At 46.0% G+C, this 23,589-nt stretch overlaps 1 protein-coding gene across 1 annotated transcript in view; it reads left to right on the forward strand.

The window, feature by feature from the left end:
* The first annotated feature begins 9,039 nt into the window (after window positions 1-9,039).
* The window catches only part of nadsyn1 (NAD synthetase 1), a 40,236-nt gene continuing 25,686 nt past the window's right edge, over window positions 9,040-23,589 (forward strand). Inside the window, 7 exon segments of the mRNA XM_055649194.1 lie at window positions 9,040-9,300; window positions 10,901-10,961; window positions 12,503-12,619; window positions 12,845-12,898; window positions 14,634-14,723; window positions 19,029-19,080; window positions 19,970-20,058. Of these exon segments, the coding sequence (XP_055505169.1) occupies window positions 9,213-9,300; window positions 10,901-10,961; window positions 12,503-12,619; window positions 12,845-12,898; window positions 14,634-14,723; window positions 19,029-19,080; window positions 19,970-20,058 (551 nt within the window). The 5' untranslated portion in view covers window positions 9,040-9,212.

Raw genomic sequence — 23,589 nt, forward strand, 5'->3', positions numbered from 1 at the left:
CAGTCGGGGTGACCGTGAGGCACAGCTACCTAGATTTTCAGTCCAAAAAAAAGATAGAAACTAAGGTAAATTAAAGAGGGAGCTGAAGGTGCCAATCCAGCGGAAGTGAACAGCGGACATTTGCCGTGGAGATTTAAAGGTCCAAAATATCGGGGATTATCGCGTTTGCTCGCTGCATTTCATCAATAAAGATAAAAAAGTCAATAATGCCTTACTTTTGATGAAATGCAGCGAGCAAACGAGATAATTCCCGATATTTTGGATCTTTAAATCTCCACGGCAAATGTCCAATAAGCATTTCCGCTGGATTTGCACCTTCAGCTCCCTCTTGAATTTGCCTTAGTTTCTATCTTTTTTTTGGACTATAAATCTAGGTAGCTGTGCCTCACGGTCACCCCGACTGGCACGGTAAATTGCAGCTCAAAAACAGGCCGTTTTTGATGTTTTTAACGGGTGTGAAAGTGCGTGTTTTCCCATTCACTAACATGTACCGGATGTATAACATGTCCTCCACTTGAGATTTTCGGTCACGTGGGTGCGGATCTACGCTCCAGTGACCTTTCGTGAAATCACCCTATAGACAATTAAAAAAAAAGTTAACCATTCCATATTTATTTTAAAATAATATAACATTACATGAAAACAATGCTACTTGTTTCTTTTTTATGCAACATAGAATTAAAGAATGGCACGTAAAAATTAAAACTGTTGGCATCAAATACTGAAGTCAAGATGCAGCGTGGATTTACAAGGTTAATTCCTGGGATGGCGGGACTGTTATACGCTGAGAGAATGGAGCGGCTGGGATTGTACACTCTGGAATTTAGAAGGATGAGCGGATATCTCATTGAAAGATATAAGATTGTTATGGGCTTGGACACGCTAGAGGCAGGAAACATGTTCCCGATGTTGGGGGAGTCCAGAACCAGGGGCCACAGTTTAAGAATAAGGAGTAAGCCGTTTAGAACGGAGACGAGGAAACACTTTTTCTCACAGAGAGTGGCGAGTCTGTGGAATTCTCTGCCTCAGAGGGCGGTGGAGGCAGGTTCTCTGGATGCTTTCAAGAGAGAGCTAGATAGGGCTCTTAAAGACAGTCGAGTCAGGGGATATGGAGAGGCGGCAGGAACGGGGTACTGATTGGGGATGATCAGCCATGATCACATTGAATGGCGGTGCTGGCTCGAAGGGCCAAATGGCCTACTCCTGCACCTATTGTCTATTGTCTTGTGTGTGAAGGAACTGCAGATGCCGGTTTACAGCCAAATGTGTCAATAGACAATTGCCTTTTTTTTGTTAAACATACCATATTTATTTTTAAATAATATAACATTACATGAAAACAATGTTACTTGTTTCTTTTTATGCGACATAGAATTAAAGAATGGCAAGTAAAAGTTAAAACTGTTGGCATCAAATACTGGTCGAGATGTTGCACTGGTCAAAAGGTGTACTGCAGGTGCACACGACACCATGTTGTGCTTCACCATCATGGTCTTTGAATGGAGGTTGAATATGGTATCTGGTAGTAGTCGAGATTTCAGATGCCCAGCCCAAAGGCACTGACAATGCAATACATAGTCTTATTCTCCCATCTCATGGTGCAGCTTCCATCAGCATTGTTGTCCCAGTAACAGGAATTAGCTGTGGGTAGACCAGTTCCATTGACAATAGACAATAGGTGCAGGAGTAGGTCAATCGGCCCTTCGAGCCAGCACCGCCATTCAATGTGATCATGGCTGGTCATCCCCAATCAGTACCCCGTTCCTGCCTTCTCCCCATATCCCCTGACTCCGCTATCTTTAAGAGCCCTATCTAGCCGTCTGTTGAAAGTATCCAGAGAATCGGCCTCAACCGCCCTCTTGAGGCAGAGAATTCCACAGACTCACAACGCTCTGTGTAAAAAAGATTCCTATACAAGGTCTACGTTTCACAGCCATAGAGCAGGCTGGAAAGCACAACTGAGTTTAGTTGACAGCTTGATGTTGTGTTGGTTCAACACTCGTGCGTGCAATCGTCCAAGTGCTTGACTGGCTTTGCTGATTCTCGTTGAGATTTCCTTGTCCAGAGAGCCATCAGATGATATTACACTTCCCATGCATTTGAAGGAGTCACGGCTTTCAGCGGGGCGCGGTGCTGCAGAGTCTGGGGCCGGCTGGTGGATGACTTCTGTTTCGTGCTGAGGCTGAGTGTGAGACCACAAGCCAGTGCTGCTTCTGCAAACTTGGTCACAATGAACTGGAGGTCGGACTGCTCGTGAGCCACGAGTGCGCAGTCATCCGCAAGAAGGGCTTCGAGAATGAGCCGTGCGTGCGACTTGGTTTTGGCGTTCAGTCGTCGAAGGTCAAAGAGACATCGGTCCAGAGGGTACTTCAGGTACACGCCACGGTCGAGGTTCTGGAGTGCGTGACTCGGGACGCAGCCGAAGATGAGGTTGAAGAGTACAAGGGCCAGAACGCAACCTTGCTTCACTCCATTGGAGATGTCGAAAGGTGTTAATCGCTGGTCGATGCAGACAGCACCCGTAGTCGGGATCGACCCCTGGTCTCCGGCGCTGTAAGGCAGCAACCCTACTGCTGCGACATCATAGCCTTTTCTTTTGCTGTTTGTTGTGGGTTTACAGAGTACTACATTTACATATCTTGTGCTGCTGCAAGTAAGAATTTCATTGCTCTATCGGGGACATATGCCAATAAAACACTCTTGACTCTTGATAAACTGCAACCAATCACCTTGTGTTTTGACGGGTTGTACACTGTGCAAGCTGTAGGTGTTTTGCAATTGAAAGTTTGAATGAAGCTAAGAAGTGGAGCTTCTCTCAGATGTTCGTGGTGCGGCAGAAACATTTGTGCAAACTCATCCCATCGTACCTTTGAAGCAGCTGAAGCGCTGAGTCGACAGAAATTGTCGGTACAATTTCACAGAGTGGAAACTCAAGTCGACTTACCGACTGAACTAATTAAATATTTAGAGGAGAACAGTAGAGCCAGATCGAGAGCTAGAGCTACAGAACTGTTGAAATGGAAATTAGCCGTATGGATCGATTTTAGTGGTAGGATGATGCATGGTCTGGAAATCCTTTTGATAACAGCACTGGAAAGATACTAAGTACTGGAGTAACACAGAGGGTCAGACAGCACCTGTGGAGAACAGGGATAGGAGGCGATCCATGAATGGTCCCAATCCAAAACTTCCCCCATCCAATTTCTTCAGAGATGCTGCCTGACTCGCTGAGTTTAGTTTAGTTTAGTTTAGAGATACAGCGTGGAAACAGGCCCTTTCGCCCCACCGGATCCGCTCCGACCGGCAATCCCCACAAACCAACACCATCCCACATCCAACACCAACACAAGACCTGTACATCTTTGGAGTGTGGGAGGAAACCAGAGCTCCCGGAGAAAACCCACGCGGGTCACGGATAGAAGGTACAAACTCCGTACAGACAGCACCCGTGGTCAGGATCGAACCCGGGTCTCTGGCGCTGTGAGGCAGCAACTCTACCCGCTGCGCCACCGTGCTGCCTTTAAGCGGTGCCGAAATATAGTGACTATGCATGAGTGGCTTGTGCAGAAGAATTTCACTGTGTTTGACTGAACTTTGGTGCCTTCCCTCACAGTGGGAAACTTTGCTTCCACTGTGTGGGGATGTCTATGTTAAAGACTATCGTGTTCTGTGCTCTTTTTTATTGGTATGGCTGTATGGTGACAACACATTTCACTGTACCAATTGGTACATGTGACAAATAAATGTCTCTTGTCTTGTCTTGTATTGTCTTGTCTTGTCTTGTCTTGTCTTGTCTTGTCTTGTCTTGTCTTGTCTTGTCTTGTTGTGCATACGTGACATAACGAAGCATTGAACCATTGAAGATTGCAGGTTGGTAGATGAATTGGCCATCGTAAATTGTCCTTCCTGTGCAAGTGAGTGGTAGAATTGGGGCGGAGATGTGTTGACGGATGTGTGGGCGGAATAACGTGGGTCAGGATTAAAAATGGCTACTTGCTGGTCGGTGTGGATTCGGTGCGTGTGTTCTCCCAAGATCCCTTATCTTCATCGTACATTATGGAAAGAGTGCATGGAAGATTCACGTGGATGTTGCCAATACTCATCATCATGTACATCTGTGCCATTCATTGTATATTTTCCCCTTGCGTTCCACCTCACCTCACACTTGCTCGGATTAATAGGAATCCGAGGGGTAACTTTTTCCACACAGAGGGTGGTGGGTGTATGGAACAAGCTGCCAGAGGAGGTAGTTGAGGCTGCGACTATCCCGTTGTTTAAGAAACAGTTGGACGGGTACATGGATAGTTGTTGGTTACACAAAAAAGCTGGAGAAACTCAGCGGGTGCAGCAGCATCTATGGAGCGAAGGAAATGGGCAACGTTTCGGGCCGAAACCCTTCTTCAGACTGATCGGGGGCGGGGGGGGGTGGGGACAAGAAAGTGAAAAGGAGGAGTAGCCAGAAGGCTGGGGGATGGGAGGAGACAGCAGGGGGGCTGAGGAAGGGGAGGAGACAGCAAGGACTAACAAAATTGGGAGAATTCGATGTTCATGCCCCCGGGGTGCAGACTCCCCAAACGGAATATGAGGTGCTGTTCCTCCAATTTCCGGTGCTGCTCACTGTGGCCATGGAGGAGACCCAGGACAGAGAGGTCGGAGACGGAGTGGGAGGGGGAGTTGAAGTGCTTTCCCAGGTCTTACCCATTCTTACCCAGGTACATGGATAGGACAGGTTTGGAGGGATATGGACCAAGCGCAGGCAAATGGGATTAAGGTAGCTGGGATATTGTTGGTCGGCATGGGGGAGTTGGGCTGAAGGGCCTGTTTCGACACTGTATCATTCTATGACTCTAAACTCCATCTGCCATTTCCACACTTGGACAGATGCATGGGCTTGAAAGGTTTTGAGGGATATGCGCCTAACACTCTAACTTCAAGTAACCCTTGCTTTCCCTCTATCTCCATCCCTCCCTCACCCTAATACTCTGACAAGTTTCACTGTCCTGATTAGTTTTACTGATATTTTACTGATTAGAACGGGTGTCAAGGGTTATGGGGAGAAGGCAGGGAAATGGGATTAGGAGGAGGAGATCAGCCATGATTGAATGGCAGAGTGGACTTGATGGGCTAATTCTACTCCTATACCGTGAACCTGTGAAATTGTATCCTCGTTGTCACCTTCCCCTCAGCTAACAACGCCCCATTCTACATTACCTTGACCATTGTCTGCTTTGATCTGTTGTTTTCACACCTCACCCCACCTTATCTCTCGTCTCCCTCTCCCCTGAATCTCAGTCTGAAGAAGCAAAGATCCTATAGCGAGCAAGACAGTCCACTCGACGAAAAAGACGTAGTACGGTCATGGGCAGATTCATGGGTAATTTAAGGCCCCATTTAAGTAACCGGCTTCCGTCTCCGCACCAAAGATCCTGTAGCGGAGCAAAGTTACTAGTGCGGAGACGGAAGCCGGTTACGGAAACATCCTCGTAAAAATAAAAGTTATTTGGTAAAAATCTTCTCCTCATTTTCAGAATTTAAATTTATTAACACAAACTGTTCCCCCGCAACGTTGATTACACTGCGAGTCGGGTCGGGTTGGGTTACGGAAATGGATGAAAAAAAGGCCCACGTTCCGCTCCGTTGCGTACTACACGTCAGCCCATTGCATTTTGCAGGAGTGGTCTATCTTGCTCCGCTATAGGATCTTTGTGAAGAAGGGCCTCGACCCGAAAGGTCACCCATTCATTCTCTCCAGAGATGCTGCCTGTCCCGCTGAGTTACTCCAGCATTTTGGGTCTATCCTCAGAAAAGGGCAGGAGTCATTTTATGAAAGCAGAATGGCAGTGTTTCAATCAGATGGCTGTTTAACAATGTGTCCTTATTTACTGAGAGCTTTTGTTCAGCTGGTCATGCTCAATGTCAACAGGAAATAATTAGATTAGTCTCAGCATTCAGTCCAGAGAGGTATAATATTTGCCATTGAGGATTGAAATACTGAGAGGTAGTGATCAGGAGGACAGGTTGAATGAATGGGACAATTTAGTCGATGAAGCCAGGTGCTTTGATGAGGGCCATGATCTTTAGACTTTTAGACTGTGGAGATACAGTGTGTAAATAGGCCCTACGGCCCACCGAGTCTGCACCAACCCCATACACGAGCACTATCCCACACACTAGGGACAATTTATAATTTTACATAAGCTATTTAACCTACAAACTTGTACATCTTTGGAGTATTGGAGAAAACCGGAGCACCCGGAGAAATCCCATGAGGTGACTACGGGTGCTGTCTGTACGAAGTTGGTAGGTTCACCCTGTGACCACGTGGGTTTTCTCCTGGTGCTCCCGTTTCCTCCCACACTCCAAAGACGTGCCGGGTTTGTAGATTAATTGGTTTCTGTAATTTGCCGCCATTGAGGGGGATAGAACTAGTCAAGTCAAGTCAAGTTGGGTTATTGATAGGGGACGATCAGCCATGATCACAATGAATGGCACGGTGCTGGCTCGAAGGGCCAAATGGCCTCCTCCTACACCTATTTTCTATGTTTCTAAGTCACTTTTATTTCTATAGCACATTTAAAAAACAACTCTCGTTGACCAAAGTGCTTTACATTGGTGGAGGTACTGTTCTTTGAGCAGGGGATTGTTGGTCGGCTTGGACTGGAATGGTCGAAGGACCTGTTTCCACGCTGTATCTATAAAACTATTAAACTAATCTATATAACAAATTCTATTTGCCGTTGAGGTGAAAATGATATTTCATCCATGAGCATCCCAATATCTCCCCTCCTCTGAGAATGGTTATGGATGACATTTTCTGATGGGCATTAAGAGCCTACAGTCCTTTGTGATCATAGTCCTGTGACCCAAACATTGAAAATATGCTATGAAGAGGTTACGTAAAATAAAGAGCATTCTGCATTGGTAACTCACCATTATTTAAATTGAATCTATTGGAAGGAACTGCAGATGCTGGTTTACACCGAAGATAGACACAAAGTGCTGGAGGAACTCAGCGGGACAGGCAGCAAGGCTGGAGAAAAGGAATAGGTGACGTTTTGGGTCGGGACCCTTCTTTAGACTGAGAGTCGAGGGGAGAGGGAAATGAGAGATATAGAGGGTGATGTGGCGGGATGCAAAACAAATGAATGAAAGTTATGCCAGGAGTAGAGTCTGGGTTAAACATGGGGGTAGAGTCAGAGAACAGAGGAATCACTGAATGGCATCCAATTTACAAATCACAAGAGGATTATCCCTCTTGCCCGGGCAACTTACAACCCAATGGTATGAATGTTGATTTCTCTCACTTCAGGTAGCCCCGGCATTCCCTCTCTCTCTATCCCTCCCTCAACCAAGTCACACCAGCTTCTTGTTTTCACCCAACAAACAGCCAAAAATGGCCTGTTTCCTTCGTCATCATTACTTTTTTTGCATATCTTTCATTCATTGTTCTTCATCTCTCTACATCACCTTCTAAATCTCTCGGTTCCCTTTCCCCAGACTCAATCTGAAGAAGGGTCTCAACCCGTAACGCCACCCGTTCCTTCTCTCCAGAGATGCTGCCTGTCCCGCTGAGTTATTGCATCTTTTTGTGTGTTTTTTTTCATTTATATACACACACACATACGTACACACACACGTACACACACACGTACACACATACACGTACACACACAGGTACACACACGTACACACACGTACGTACACACACACACACACACACACACACACGTACACATACACGTACACACACACGTACACACATACACGTACACGCACGTGCACGCAAAAAACAAACAGTTATTGTGCAATAATAACAATAATAGTCTATGTCCCTCCCCGGCTTGTGATTGATCAACTTAGATCCCCAAATTAGCCATTCACATCCTCCCCTTATCTTCACAGACCAATCACAAAGTGAACAAACTTTTTAACTAAAATCGAAACTATTTTCTTTAATCTAATCTTTAATGATGTTTTAATCTTCTATCTAATCGTTAACTATTATTTAAGATAGACACAAAATGCTGGTGAAATGCTGGAGTGGGACAGGCAGCTTCTTCAGACCCCGATCCTTCTCTCCAGAGATGCTGCCTGTCCCATTGAGTCACTCCAGCATTTTGTGTTTATCTTCGGTGTAAACCAGCATCTGCAGTTCCTCCCTGTCCCAAGTCAATTGTCGGATTGGTTGAGATGTAAGTGTCAGTCAAAATAGGAGTTCCTTTCCAACTCAATTGTGGTAAATTCTGCAATTATTAAACAAGTGTATTCACTTTATATTTTCATGCTTTTAATTGTATTATTTCTTAAATTGGCTTGGAAACTCCCCTACATTTATCCCGAGACATTCTCCGTAGAGGTGGGTGTGTGGGTGCGGGGTGGGGGGGTGAGGGGTGGGGGTGAGGGTGGAGGTGAGGGTGGAGGGTGAGGGGGGTGGGGTGGTGGGGGTGAGGGGGTTGGGGGTGAGGGTGGGGTGTGGGGGGTGGGGTGTGGGGGTGGGGGTGAGGGATGGGGGGTGGGGTGAGGGGGTGGGTGTGAGGGAGGGTGGGGGTGGGGTGAGGGTGGGGGTGGGGTGAGGTGTGGGTGTGGGGGGTGGAGGGTGGAGGTGGGGTGTGAGGGTGGGGGTGAGGGGTGGGGATGAGGGTGAGGGGGGGGGTGAGGGGGGGGGTGGGTGGGGGGGGGGGTGAGGGGGGGGGGGGGGTGAGGGGGTGTGGGGGGGGGTGGGGGTGGGTGGGGGGGGGGGGGGGGGGGAGTTAAGGTTAGGATCACATTACTGAACCATGTAGACGCGGTAAATGAACGCGATCAGAGTCAGAGACGAGGGGAACACAATGACGAGGAACACAAAACAAACAGCGGGTGAAAGCTTCGTGGATTAATAACAGGAATCACACACACACACACACACACACCAGGCGGGCTTTTAAAATCCGTGGCAAGGGGAAGTATTTAATGGGAACATTGCAAGGAGGGATTGCCCAGCCAGGCGGTTGCGTTCAGCAAATGATATCGTGCAGTGGGACTGAAGGCGAATTTGCCCTGCAGCGGTGAGAGAGGAGGTGAAACTGACCCGGAAGAGGAGTGGAAACCTACATGTTGTAGTTGGAGTCGCAGCTTCTCGCAGCGTTTCCCCAGATCGGAATCGATCTGATCTCAGCCTTTACTTATCATCCCAGCAGTAACAGCGGAGCAGAGATAAACCATTCGCTTGCACAATGCTGGCTCGCAAAGTGACATTGGCGACCTGCGCTCTCAACCAATGGGCTTTAGATTTTGAGGGAAACCTTCAAAGAATTTTGAAAAGTAAGTTTTCATAGAAAAGTCTTGATAACATTGTAACCCCTCTCTCTCTCTACCTGGGAAGTGTATCGTTTCAATCGGAAACATAACTCGTATAAAGCCATATTGCCCCACCCCCCGTCCAGTTTATTTTTGGATTGTGTTTACATTCTCTATAATAAAGATGATTTTAAAATCAAATATTAAAATATTTTAAAATGTTGATTTAAAAATATATTGATTTTAAAATCAATATATTTAAAAATCAAACCCGTGTATAAAATCATGTGAGGAATAGATCGGGTGAATGCACAGAGTCTCTTGCCCAGAGTAGATGGATCTAGGACCAGAGGACATACAGTGCCCTCCATAATGTTTGGGACAAAGACCCATCATTTATTTATTTGCCTCTGTACTCTGACAGTGGAGGAGGCCCAGGACACCGTGGGGATGGGAGGGGGAGTTAAAATTGTTTGGCAACCGGAACATCTTATCTTTCTTTTTAAATGTCTTATGACTTTTCGAATGCCTGTAGAATCTCCACCTTCCCCACACGCACACACACACACACACACGCGCACACACACCCACACACACACACATACACACTAGTTCAACCCCACCCCCTGAACAAGATTATATTGGTAAACATGAGAGTTGAGCTGCATTCACTATTTTTTTTTTCTCCTTTAAATGCAAAGTAGCTCATCTGGATTTTTCCATATCCCATGATATATCTCGGTTCCCTCTCCCCTGACTCTTGGACTGAAGAAGCGTCTCGACCCGAAACACCACCTTTTCCTTTTCTCCAGAGATGCAGTCTGATCCGCTTAGTTACTCAAGCTTTTTGTGTCTATTTCCCCTTGTCTCTAATGGTTCTGTTTTCTGTGACAATGGAGAAGTGAGCACACAGCCCATGGTGTGGAGGCAAAGCCAGACTTTACCTTGGTTCTCTTGATTAGCCAAATCATTTGATTGCAATTGTTTATGAAGGAACTGCAGATGCTGGAAAAATCGAAGGTTGACAAAAATGCTGGAGAAATTCAGCGGGTGAGGCAGCATCTGTGGAGCGAAGGAATAGGTGACGTTTTGGGTCGAGACCCTTCTGAGACCACAGCCCACTGTCTCCGAATCTTCCTTTCTTCTTCCCGCCCCCACATCAGTCTGAAGAAGGATCTCGACCCGAAACGTCACCTATTCCTTCGCTCCATAGATGCTGCCTCATCCTCTGACTGCAATTGTTTATAACTTATGTTGACTTCAGAATTAAGGGACAGAAGTTTAGGGGTAATATGAGGGGGAACTTCTTTACGCAGAGAGTGGTAGCGGTGTGGAATGAGCACCCAGTGGAAGTGGTGGAGGCAGGTTCATTGGTATCATTTAAAAATAAATTGGATAGGCATATGGATGAGAAGGGAATGGAGGGTTATGGTATTAGTGCAGGCAGGTGGGACTAAGGGGGAAAAAAATTTGTTCGGCATGGACTTGTAGGGCCGAGATGGCCTGTTTCCATGCTGTAATTGTTATATGGTTATATGGTTATCCATGTTTTGTGCTTGTCAACATTTAAGAACTGCTATGTTTTAATTTTTCAATAAAATATTTTCCTTTTAAATACACACAGGCATTGAGATAGCAAAGTCAAAAGGGGCACGATACAGACTTGGACCGGAACTGGAAATCTGGTAGGTAAAGTTGGAGAGAAGGGAACTATATGCTTCTCTAGTATTGAAAAACACTAGTATTGAAAAACACTATAGCCACAAAGGGCTGGAGTAACTCAGCGAGTCAGGCAACATCTCTGGAGAAAATGGATGGGTGATGTTTTGGGTACCTGAAAATGAGTTTGTCATGACACTGAGGGTCTATTTCCATGCAGAATGATATGATTCCGACCTTCTTGATTAGTATGGGTGTCACAGGTTGCAGAGAGCAGAAGGATGGGGTTGAGAGGGAAAGATAGATCAGCCATGATCAAATGGCAGACTCGACTCGATGGGCCGAATGGGTTAACTCTGTCCCTATAACTTATGAACTTACAAAAAATACTTTTGCAAGAAGCCCTTTGATTGGTCTTCATGATGATAATCTTCTTCTTGTCGAGTCCACACACAAGATTAGAAGTTGTTCAACCAGAACTGAACACACTTTTCTGCATCTGCACACAATGGTGTCTGTTTTGTCGTTTCTTGTGCTTCTTGCCCATGGTGGTGGAAAAATGAGTGGAAACAGGGCAGCGACATGAACGCTATTTCCTTGACCCCGTGATGATAATGATACATACTGTATGGTCACATGTACCTAGGCACAGTGAAATTCTTTCTTTTGCAAATCTGGTATGGATGAGCTTATCGATAGGGCCCATACTATAGATAAATACCCAAGTGCAATGATTGTAGTGTAATATAGTACACTTCACCGAAGCAGTGCACCTGGTTTCTGACGCCAAAAAAGTTCCGAGGTTCTTACGAGTGCAGACTTACCTTGGCTGTAAAGGCCCGTTGTCATGGCGACACTGATCCACTCCACAGCCCGCCGCCATCTTGAAATCGGTCCTTTGTCCTTTGACTCTGACATTGCTGAACATATTGTGAGAATCCCTCTGGTGGATCTGTAGTTAAAGGGCAACTTTCAAACATTGATTCCGGAAAAGACATTAGACACAAAACGCTGGAGTAACTCAGAGGGTCAGGCAGCATCTCTGCAGAAAAGGAATAGGCGACGTTCCGGGTCGAGACCCTTTTTCAGACTGAGAGTCAGGGGGGAGGGAAACGATATGAAAAAGAACACAGGACAAATGAATGAAAGATATGCATAAGGACAAATCAAAGGCAGCAATGTGGCATGGTGGCGCAGCAGTAGAGTTGCTGCCTCACAGCGCCAGAGGCCCGGGTTCGATCCCGACTACAGGTGCTTTCTGTACAGAGTTTGTACGTTCTCCCCGTGGCCACGAGGACTTTCTCCGAGATCTTCGGTTTCCTCCCACACTCCAAAGACGTGCAGATTTGTAGGTTAATTGGCTTGGTGTAAATGTAAAATTGTCCCTCGTGTCTGTGGGGTAGTTTTAATGTGCGGGGATCGCCGGTCGGCACGGACTCGGTGGGCCGAAGGGCCTGTATCTCTAAAACTAAAACAATGATCAGGGGAAAGGTGTTGCCCACAAATGATGGGCTTATTCAATGGTCTTCTGTTGCATTCTGTTTCATTCTCCGTTCTCTTCTTTCAGTGGATATGGCTGTGCCGATCACTACTTGGAATCTGACACTGTGCTGCACTCCTTCCAAATGCTGGCAGAACTCTTGGCCTCTCCAACTACTGAAGACATCATTTGTGATGTAGGCATGTGAGTGGATGAAATGCAGAAACGTAAATGTTATTCTAAACTTCTTTACATGGGTGAGACCAAGCGCAGGCTTGGCGATCGCTTCACCCAACACCTCCGCTCGGTTCGCAATAACCAACCTGATCTCTCGAGATTAAAAAAAAAATTAGTTAAAAAGATTGGTTGAATAAGATAAAGATTCATAAGTCATTGGTTGAAGCTCTCCATCTTTTTCTTGCACTCCAGGCCGGTCATGCATAAAAGTTCCCTCTACAACTGCAGGGTGATCTTTCTCAACAAGTAAGTTTGGACTTTACTGCTTTTGTGTGTGTGTGTGTTAGATGTTCCAGTGGTTTTGGTGAACGTTGTACAGGTCCACCACCGATTTTCCGGCAATTGATGGTCTGGCACTGGCTCGAAGGGCCGAACGGCCTACTCCTGCACCTATTATCTATTGTCCTTTAATCCGGACAAAATCACAAGAGCATTGCGTGTGGCACGCGCTCTTTTGAGACATGAGCCTCCGTCGTGAAAGCGTTAATTGTTTACTGCTTTGATCATTGTTCATTCTTTATTCAGGTTTCTTGCAGTCCATGGTGCTTTAGAGGGACGGGAGGGGTATAATTAGCGGGTCAGAGGTGTATTGTTGAATCATTATTACGTGACCTCTGTTGGTTCGCTAACATGGATAATCCAGCAAGACTCTGGGACAAGGGTGCCAGAACATTGATGGTGTACATGTGCAACTTTTTTTACATTTAACATTCTCTGCACCCTTTCAAGCTTGACAACATCTTTCCCATCGCATCGTGCCCCAAAACTGAACACAATACTCTCAGTGTTTACCTGACCTCTTCCTCTCGTGATTTTGTACACCTCTGTAAGATCCCCTCATCCTGCTGCACTCCAAGGAATAGAGTCCCAGCCTGCTCAACCTCTCCCTGTAGATCAGTCCCTCGAGTCCTGCCATCGTCCTGATAAATCTGCTCTGAGCCCTTTCCAGCTTGACAACATCTTCCCAACAACATGGCGACCAAAATTGAACACAATAGTCTAAAAGGCCTGTCCCACTTACGCAATTTTTTTTCGGTGACTTGCCAGCAGCCGTCATAGTCGTCGCAGGTCGCCGAAAATTTTCAACGTGTTGAAAATCCAGCGCCGACCAGAAAAAGGTACGACTCTTTGGGTGACTACTCACGACCAAACAGGCGTCTGGTCAAAAATCGCATGTGGGACAGGCCCTTTAATGTGGCCTGACCAACATCTCACAATGGAATGATATTATCCAAACTCTTTGTACTTCAGAAATGCACTTTACATCGGAGAGTGGGTTCTGATTCAGGTCAAAGCGCTGTTGGTGGCATGAAGTTGGCTTTAGTGGGTCCCATTGGATTGGAGGACATTTTGTTGTCCACCTTCTCTCTCCAAAAATAAGTTGTACTGTGAACTTCTGAAGGCCAGCCCAGTAGTTCATGCCATTTGCAAAGTGTACCCTGCCAGATTTTTGCTGCATTTTCAAAGTCCCAGCTGCAGATGGCCATACAGTTCCCTTGCAGCCATCGCCTAGATTGGATCATCCCATCAACCATCATCCCTCTTCTCGCCCAGCCACCCTCAGCCTCCAGGTTTGTGCATCACTGGTCTATTGTCCGGATTGTTTTTACTGATCTTTGTTTTAGTCTAGTTTAGTTTGGAGATAGACCTCTGAAACGAGTCCGCACTGACAAGCGATCCCTGCACACCAACACTGCCCTACACACTGCCGGGACAATTTTACATTCATACCAAGGCGATTAACCTACAAACCTGCACGTCTTTGGAGTGTGGGAGGAAACCAAAGATCTCGGAGAAAACCCACGCAGGTCACGGGGAGAACGTGCAAACTCTGTACAGACAGCGCCTGTAGTCGGGATTGAACCCGGGTCTCTGGCGCGGTGAGGCCGCAACTCTACCGCTGCGCCACCTGATGTGTTTGTGTTTTTTTTTCCAATAGTAAAGAAGATGAATAATAATTCTGTTGCTGTTAATGTTATAGGAAAATCTTGTTAATAAGACCAAAGATGACAATGGCGAATAGAGGAAACTACAGAGAAATGCGTTGGTTTCTCCCTTGGAACAAACCAAGGTGAGGCCAAATATTCCTTGCATCCGAACGGACTTTAGACACAAATGTTATGTTGTCCTTCCTGAAACTCGATCTGAACTGTGATGCAGGAGTCATGTGCTCAGGTGAGGGGGAAAGATTTAGTGGGGAAGGAACCTAAGGGGAAACGTTTTTACACAAAGGGTGATGACAATAGACAATAGGTGCAGGAGTAGGCCATTCGGCCCTTCGAGCCAGCACCGCCATTCAATGTGATCATGGCTGATCATTCCCAATCAGTACCCCGCTCCTGCCTTCTCCCCATATCCCCTGACTCCGCTATCTTTAAGAGCCCTATCTAGGGTGTATGGAACGAGCTGCTGGTGGAGTTAGTTGAGGCAGGGACTATCGCATGTTTAAGGGGCATTTGGATAGATACGTAGATAGGATAGATCGAGAGGGATCTAGACCAAATACAGGCAGGTGGGACTAGTGAAGATGGGGCATGATGGTCAGCCTGGGCACGTTGGGCCGAAGGGCCTGTTTCTGTGCTGTATGGCTGGATGATTCTAAGAAACCCCCTGTACGCAAGGGGCAATTTACAGAGGGCCAATCAACCTTAACGCCTAAGGTAGACACAAAATGCTGGAGTAACTCAGCAGGTGAGGCAGCATCTCCTCTCTCTTCTCATTCCTTCTCTCCAGAGATGCTGCCTCAACAGCTGAGTTACATTAGACAATAGATAATAGACAATAGGTGCAGGAGTAGGCCATTTGGCCTTTCGAGCCAGCACCGCCATTCAATGTGATCATGGCTGATCATCCCCAATCAGTACCCCGTTTCTGCCTTCTCCCCATATCCCCTGACTCCGCTATCTTTAAGAGCCCTATCGAGCTCTCTCTTGAAAGCATCCAGAGAACCTGCCCCCACCGCCCTCTGAGGCAGAGAATTCCACAGACTACTCCAGCATTTTGTGTCTACCTTCGATTTAAACCAGCACCTGCAGTTCTTTCTTACACCAACCTTAAAACCTACACGTCTTTGGGATGTGGGAGGAAACCGGAGCACCCGAAGGAAACCCACACGGTCACAGGGAGAACATGCAAACTCCACACAGACTGCACCAAAGGCCGGGATCGACCCTGGTTCTCTGAGGCAGTGGCTCTACCCACTGTGCCACTGGGATGCTCGAAGCTTTAGCCTTGTGAAGCTGAGAATGGGTAATGAGCTGAGGCAATGGGTAGACAAGGATTGGAGATGAGCTGATCTTGTGTGAATTGGATGTTGTGTTGTTCAGGTTATTTTTGTCACATGACCGAGGTACAGTGAAATGCATTTTTGCCGGGTGCTATCCAGTCAGCAATAAGACTATACAGAATAGATACAGGATAAAGAGTCAAGTCAGGAGACAAGAGAGTTTTATTGTCATGTGTCCCAGATAGGACAATGAAATCCTTGCTTGCTGCAGCACAACAGAACATGCAAACATAATACAGAACAGGAGATAAAAGTTCAGTGTGTCTATATACCATAGACCATATATATACACAATAAATAAACAGATAAAATGCAATAGGCTGTTATTGTTCAGAGCTTGTTTGATGTTGGGTTTAATAGGATGTATGCACTGAGTACGAGCAGCTTTCAGTTTCACTGTACATGTATAATGACAATAAATGGCATATCTAATATCTAGTCTGATGGCTGTGGGGAAGAAGCTGTTCCTGAACCTGGATGTAGCAGATTTCAAGCTCCTGTACCTTCTTCCCGATGGCAACGGAGAGATGAGTGTGTGGCCAGGATGGTGTGGGTCCTTGATGATGTTGGCTGCCTTTCTGAGGCAGCGACTGCGATATATCCCTTCGATGGCGGGGAGGTCAGAGCCGATGATGTACTGGGCAGTGGTCAAGGGATATAACATTAGTGCAAGTCCGGTAAAACACGATTAAAGATAATCCGAGGGTCCCACTGAGGTAGATGGGAGGTCATCTACCCGATGTTGAGGGAGTCCAGGACCAGGGGCCACAGTTTAAGAATAAGGGGTAAGCCATTTAGAATGCAGATGAGGAAAAACTTTTTCACACAGAGAATTGTGAGTCTGTGGAATTCTCTGCCTCAGAGGGCGTTGGAGGCTGGCTCTCTGGATGCTTTCAAGAGAGAGCTAAGAGCTCTTAAAGATAGCGGAGTCAAGGGAAATGGGGAGAAGGCAGGAACGGGGTAGTGATTGTGGATGATCAGCCATGAACACATTGAATGGCGGTGCTGGCTCGAACCTGCACCTACTCCCGCACCTATTGTCTATTGTCAGGACCGCTCTCTAGTTGGTGAGAGGGTGACTTAATTGACTGATTTAGCAGCTGGGAAGAAACTGTCCCTGAAACTGGAGGTTTATCCTTCTGTACTGCTTGAGTGGGGAGAAGGGGGAGTGAGTGGGATGCGACTCGTCCTTGATTATGTCGGTGGCCTTGCCGAGGCAGCATGAAGTGTAGATGGGGTGAATGGAGGGAAGTTGGTTTGTGGGCTGCGTCCACAACTCTGCAATTTCTCGTGGTCTAGGATGGAGACGGCATCCGTGCGTATCAGATTCGATGGCGTTGGGCTTGGGATTGGTAGACAATATCAACCAGGTTCCTGGGCTCGAGCTGGGGCTCGATGAGGTCGGTTTATTTATTTATTTAGTTTAGTTCATTGTCACGTGTACCGAGATACAGTGAAAAGCTTTTTTTGCGTGCTAACCAGTCAGCGGAAAGTCAATACACGATTACAATCGAGCCATTCGCGGTGTACAGATATATTTGAATTTCTTCATTTGTCATTCAAAAACAAGTTTGAACGAAATGTCGTTCTCCTCCAGGAGAGTCACTGTGATAGATGTTTGTGTTAAATTGTGTTAATTGTGTGTTTTGGTGCTTTTTTACTATTATGGCTGCATGGTAACGCAATTTTGAAAAAGGGAAAACGCTTAGTGCCATGGTTCTTAACGTTTTTGGCATACGTGCGCGCATACGCGTACAAAATACTCTATGTGGTACTACATACCCTTGTTGGGTTCCTAAAAATGGGTTCCACAGATGGATATGTTATTTATGACCCCTTCATGTCCCCTGGCAAAGCCCCGAACGACCCTCAATGGGGGTCTCGACCCCCCAGGTTAAGATCCACTGGTTTAGTGCAAGATAAAGCCAGTAAAGTCCGATCAAAGATAGTCTGAGGGTCTCCAATGAGTTAGATAGTATTTCTCTCTCGACTGCTCTCGAATTGTTAGCAGTGGCTGGGTTAAGTTTCAATGAACTTTTACTTTTTGAATGTCCTAGCAAACTTATGATTGAAACTTCTCTGCATCTTTGCAGTGATCAACGCATCAACATATGGATGGTGTTAGATGTGAACACTGTGTTCATTGTGTGATGAAGTACCACCTATGATGCATAAATTAATAATTGTGATGTGGCGGAAGGAACAGCTCGAAACTTTATCATGTTTATTTAAGTGTGTGATATTTTATCAGGTTTGAACAAACCGAGAGTCATGTTTTGATAATGATCTGTGCAATCAGTGTTGCCTTTTGTCACCTGACCTTGAGCATGTTTGTATTAGGCTTTAAATGAAAAGCAATGTTGAAACAGCGAATGTAAAAATACTTGTCGGAACATTACGTGTTGGAGCCATTGACTTTTCCACAAAGAAAAGCAATGGTAAAAAGCAGTTGGAAAATGAGAATAGAGAGAGACACGGCATGGGAACAGGCCCTTTGGCCCACTGAGTCCATGCCGACCATCGATCACCCGTTCACACTGGCTATCCAGCTCACTAGGGGCAATTTGCAGAGATCTAATCAACCTGCAGGCCCACGCGTCTCTGGGATGTGGGAGGAAACTGGAGCACCTGGTTTGAATGGCGGTGCAGGCTCGAAGGGCCTAATGGCCTACTCCTGCACCTATTTTCCCATGTTTCTATGTTTCTATGATTGCATGTGGCTGCCTCACCTGTTGAGTTTCCTCAGCATTTTTGTCTACCTTCTGTGAACACGTGATAGATTTGGCCCGCCACCCGCTCACAGACATGCGTCCCGGCCCCTATGCAGAACAAGGTTGCCCACCCCTGGTTTAGTACAAGGTAAAACCTGCAGCAAGGTAAAGCACCACTGTGCTGCCCTTTGGACAAAATAAACCTCAGACAAGGTCCATAAACTTAAAGAGAATTATGTTGGCCTCACAAAAGTAATCTGGATTGACCTAATTGGAGCAGTACCACTGGAATAATTCAATTTGAAATGTTTAAAAGCTTTTGTATAATGAAGCATTTAGATGCAAATTATTTAACTGATCGTTCTTTTATTATTCATAGGGAAATCGAGGAGCATTATCTGCCAGAAATAATCCAGTTGGTGACAGGACAGGTGAGCTGAACTGTGCACCCACATTTTTTTGGGAGGGGGGGATATTGTTATAGAATCGACTTTAGAACGGGTGACATCCACATCCCAGAATGTGAGCAGTCTTGAACTAATATATACCTCATTGAACAAAACTGAACGATAAGATGTCAGTCGTCATCCAGGTATCAACCAAATTCATCCTAGAGCAGTCCTGGACTACCATCTACATCACTGGTGACCCTCAGACTGTCCTTGATTGGACTTTAAACACAAAATGGTGGAGTAACTCAGCGGGTGAGGCGGCATCTCTGGAGAGAAGGAATGGGTGAGGTTTCGGGGCGAGACCCTACCTCCTCTTTGGAGAGATGGAATGGGTGATGTTTTGGTTCGATTTCTTCTTCAGACTTTAGGCTCGACCCCAAACATCACCCATTCCTTCTCTCCAGAGATGCTGCCCGTCCCGCTGAGTTGCTCCAGCATTTTGTGTCTATCTTCATTGTAAACCAGCATCTGCAGTTCCTTTCTGCATGATACTCTAAATGAGGCCGCTCTAATGTCTCGGGACAACTGTAACATGACCTCCCAACTTCTATACTCGTGACCTCCCAACTTCTGTGCTATGATAGTTATCATCTCAGTGGCATCTGGCTGCGTCCAGGGCACTTTCTGCAGCGCATAGCCTTCTGGGTAAGCACTGCCGCCATTGCCGGCTGTTTCCGATGTAAACGTGAGTGATCGTACAGTGTTGTGGAAATGACAAACTGCCTTGATTTCACTCGGGTCTGGGAACAGAAATGTTTATGTAAGTGCAGGTTTACGTAACTCAACTACGACTTAAGTCTGGGATTGGCTGTATTGGAATGACAGATGAAAAGTGGAAGATAATAACAAAACATATTCTTCTTTAAAGGAAACAGTGCCATTTGGAGATGCTGTGTTGGCCACGAAGGAGACCTGCCTCGGGAGTGAAATATGTGAGGAGCTCTGGACTGCTAACAGGTGGGCACTTTTCCATTTGTGTTGCACTTTTCACAGTCTCGTTGTGCCCCAAAGTAATAATAATAATAATAATAACTTTATTTATAAAGCGCTTTTAGACAACATCAGTTACCACAAAGTGCTGTACATGGGAAGTCAACAAAAAGTTATTACAAACTACTAAAACCATTAAGACGACAGGACTATAAAAACAGTAAAAATTAAAAGACATTAAAAGCACTAAAACAGGAACAATGTCTCAGCCAGCGTCGAAAGCAAGTGAATAAAAGTGAGTTTTTAGGGAGGATTTAAAGATGGACAGTGAAGGGGCCTGTCTGATCTGCAGCGGCAAGGTATTTTATAGCCAGCAGAACTTTTTAAATAGTGTCACTGTGGTCAAAATCTAAGACAAGTCACAGCAAAATGGCACTCAGTAAACTCTCGTCAGTGACACAGCATTTGATCAGTTTGTTAAATTTTTTTTTAGTTTCGAGATTTGGCCCTTTGGCCCACAACAACACTACCTCACACACACTCGGTACAATTTATACATTTATACCAAGCCAATTACTCTACAAACCTTTATGTCTTTGGAGTGTCGGAGGAAACCAGAGCACCCGGAGAAAACCCACGCCTGTCACGGGAGAACGTAGAAACTCAGCATAGACAGCATCCGTGGTCAGGATCGAACCAGGACAGTGGAAGGACTATACATGATTACAATCAAGTCGTCCACAGTGTACAGATACCTAGTAGAGGTCTAAAATAGTGGAGCTATTGTAATGAGCGATTGCAGATCCACTTAACTTTTAGTTTTAGAGATACAGCACGGAAACAGGCCCTTCGGCCCACCGAGTCCGCGCCGACCAGTGATCCCCGCACACTAGCACTATCCTACACACACACTAGGGACAATTTACACTTACACCAAGCCAATTAACCTACAAACCTGTACATCTTTGTAGTGTGGGAGGAAACTGAAGATCTCGGAGAAAACCCACGGGGAGAGAAGGTACAAACTCCGTACAGACAGCGCCCGTAGTCGGGATCGAACCCGGTTGTCCGGCGCTGCGAGTGCTGTAAGGCAGCAACTCTACCGCTGCGCCACGGTGCTGCCCATCGGCTGGGACCATTGCACAGAGAGTTGCCTGGCTAAGGCGCCATCTTGCAGTGAGGGCTAGCTGGTGCTGGAAGCTAGCAAATCTTCCACTGTGCCACCGCTTAACGTGCAAGTAATTTTTCTCTCTTGCAATTTTTTAGGATTAATCCCTCAAATTTGAAATATTGGATTTAACAGATTTCGCTTTGTGCCAAATGGGATGTCGAGGTTGTAATGAACAAATTAAATATAATATCCACGGTGGATATTATTACGGGGCAGTCACGGTGGCGCAGCGGTAGAGTTACTGCCTTGCAGCAAATGCAGCGCCGGAGACCCGGGTTCGATCCCAACTACGGGTGCTGTCTGAACGAAACTTGTACGTTCTCCCCGTGACCTGAGTGGGTTTTCTCCGAGATCTTCTGTTTCCTCCCACATTCTAAATACGTACAGGTTTGTAGGTTAATTGGCTTTGTAAATGTAAAAATTGTCCATAATGGGTGTGGGATAGTGTTAATGTGCGGGGATCGCTAGTCAGCGTGGACCTGGTGTGCTGAAGGGCCTGTTTCCATGCTGCATCTCGAAAAGAAACTAAACTAAACTAAACTAAACATCACTAACTATTCTGGAGTGAACGACCTTCCTGAGAGAACATTCCTTTGTGTACTAACAAATATTCTGATTCTAATCTTGAGTATGTTATTGGTGTACACAACTGAAGTGTCGCAAACAAATTCAATTAATCCTTGGAAGCAAGGAACTGCAGATGCTGGTTTACAGAAAAAAAAGACGCAAAGTGCTGGGGTAACTCGGCGGATCAGACTAGATCTCTGGAGATCGTACAGCGCCAGAGACCCGGGTTCGATCCTGACTACGGGTGCTTGTCTGTATGGAGTTTGCCCTTCCTCCCCGTGACCTGCATGGGTTTTCTCCGACACTCCAAAAACATACAAGTTTGTAGGTTAATTGGCTTGATATAAACTTATATTGTCCTTAGTGTGTGTAGGATAGTGTTAATGTGTGGGGATCGCTGGTCGGCGCGGACTCGGTGGGCCGAAGGGCCTGTTTCTGCGCTCTATTAGGAGATTGAGAGGGGATCTTATAACTTAAAAATTCTTAAGGGGTTGGACAGGCTAGATGCAGGAAGATTGTTCCCGATGTTGGGGAAGTCCAGGACAAGGGGTCACAGCTTAAGGATAAGGGGGAAATCCTTTAAAACCGAGATGAGGAGAACTTTTTTCACACAGAGAGTGGTGAATCTCTGGAACTCTCTGCCACAAAGGGTAGTTGAGGCCAGTTCATTGGCTATATTTAAGAGGGAGTTAGATGTGGCCCTTGTGGCCAAGGGGATCAGAGGGTATGGAGAGAAGGCAGGTACGGGATACTGAGTTGGATGATCAGCCATGATCATATTAAATGGCGGTGCAGGCTCGAAGGGCCGAATGGCCTACTCCTGCACCTAATTTCTATGTTTCTATGTTTCTATGTTTCTATCTCAAAACTAAACTAAACATGAATGTGACGTTTCCACTCAGGGTCCTTCTTTGGTATGAGGAAAGGACCCGACCCAAAACATCACCTATCCGTGTTCTCCATAGATGCTGCCTGACCCGCTCACTGAGTTACTCCAGCACATTGTGTCTTTTTTTTCCCCAATTCATTCTGAACTTTCCCAGAGCTCTCTCCAAAATTAATTAAAATTATTTTACATTAACAGAAAAAATATTTTTTTTCATGCCATTTAATCTTTCTACTAAAATAGTAGATAATGCTGATATTGGAGAGAATTTTTTTCAGAGATTTGTTGGGTTCGGAGACATGAGTTAGCTGAATTTGAATCTAATAGACAATAGGTGCAGTAGGCCATTCGATTGGGTGCAAATGGGTACAAAAATAGCTGACTCAGTTAGAGGAACAAGAAGCTGACAGGACAAAGAGGAAAACAGGAATACTGGGTGCGTCTCAATGCTGTTTGTTATTGGAACCTTGGATGCTGTCTGTGCGGAGTTTGCATGTTCTCCCTGTGACCACGTGGGTTTCCTCCAGGAGCTCCGGTTTCCTCCCACACCACAAGATGTATGCGTTTGCAGGTTAATTGGCCTCTGTAAATTGCCCCTATTTAAACAATAGACTATAGACAATAGGTGCAGGAGTAGGCCATTCGGCCCTTTGACCCAGCACCGCCAATCAATGTGATCATGGCTGATCATCCACAATCAGTACCCCGTTCCTGCCTTCTCCCCATATCCCTTGACTCCACTATCTTTAAGAGCTCCATCTAACTCTCTCCTGAAAGCATCCAGAGAATTGGTCTCCACTGCCTTCTGAGGCAGAGAATTCAACACACTCACAACTCTGTGTGAAGTGGATAGATAACATAGAACTGGTGTGCGTGGATGATCGATGGTTGGGACGGACTCGGTGGGCCGAAGGGTCTGTTTCCATGCTTAAAA

The sequence above is a fragment of the Leucoraja erinacea genome, chromosome 18 (genome assembly GCF_028641065.1).
Source record: "Leucoraja erinacea ecotype New England chromosome 18, Leri_hhj_1, whole genome shotgun sequence".
NCBI classification, from domain to species: Eukaryota; Metazoa; Chordata; class Chondrichthyes; order Rajiformes; family Rajidae; genus Leucoraja; species Leucoraja erinaceus.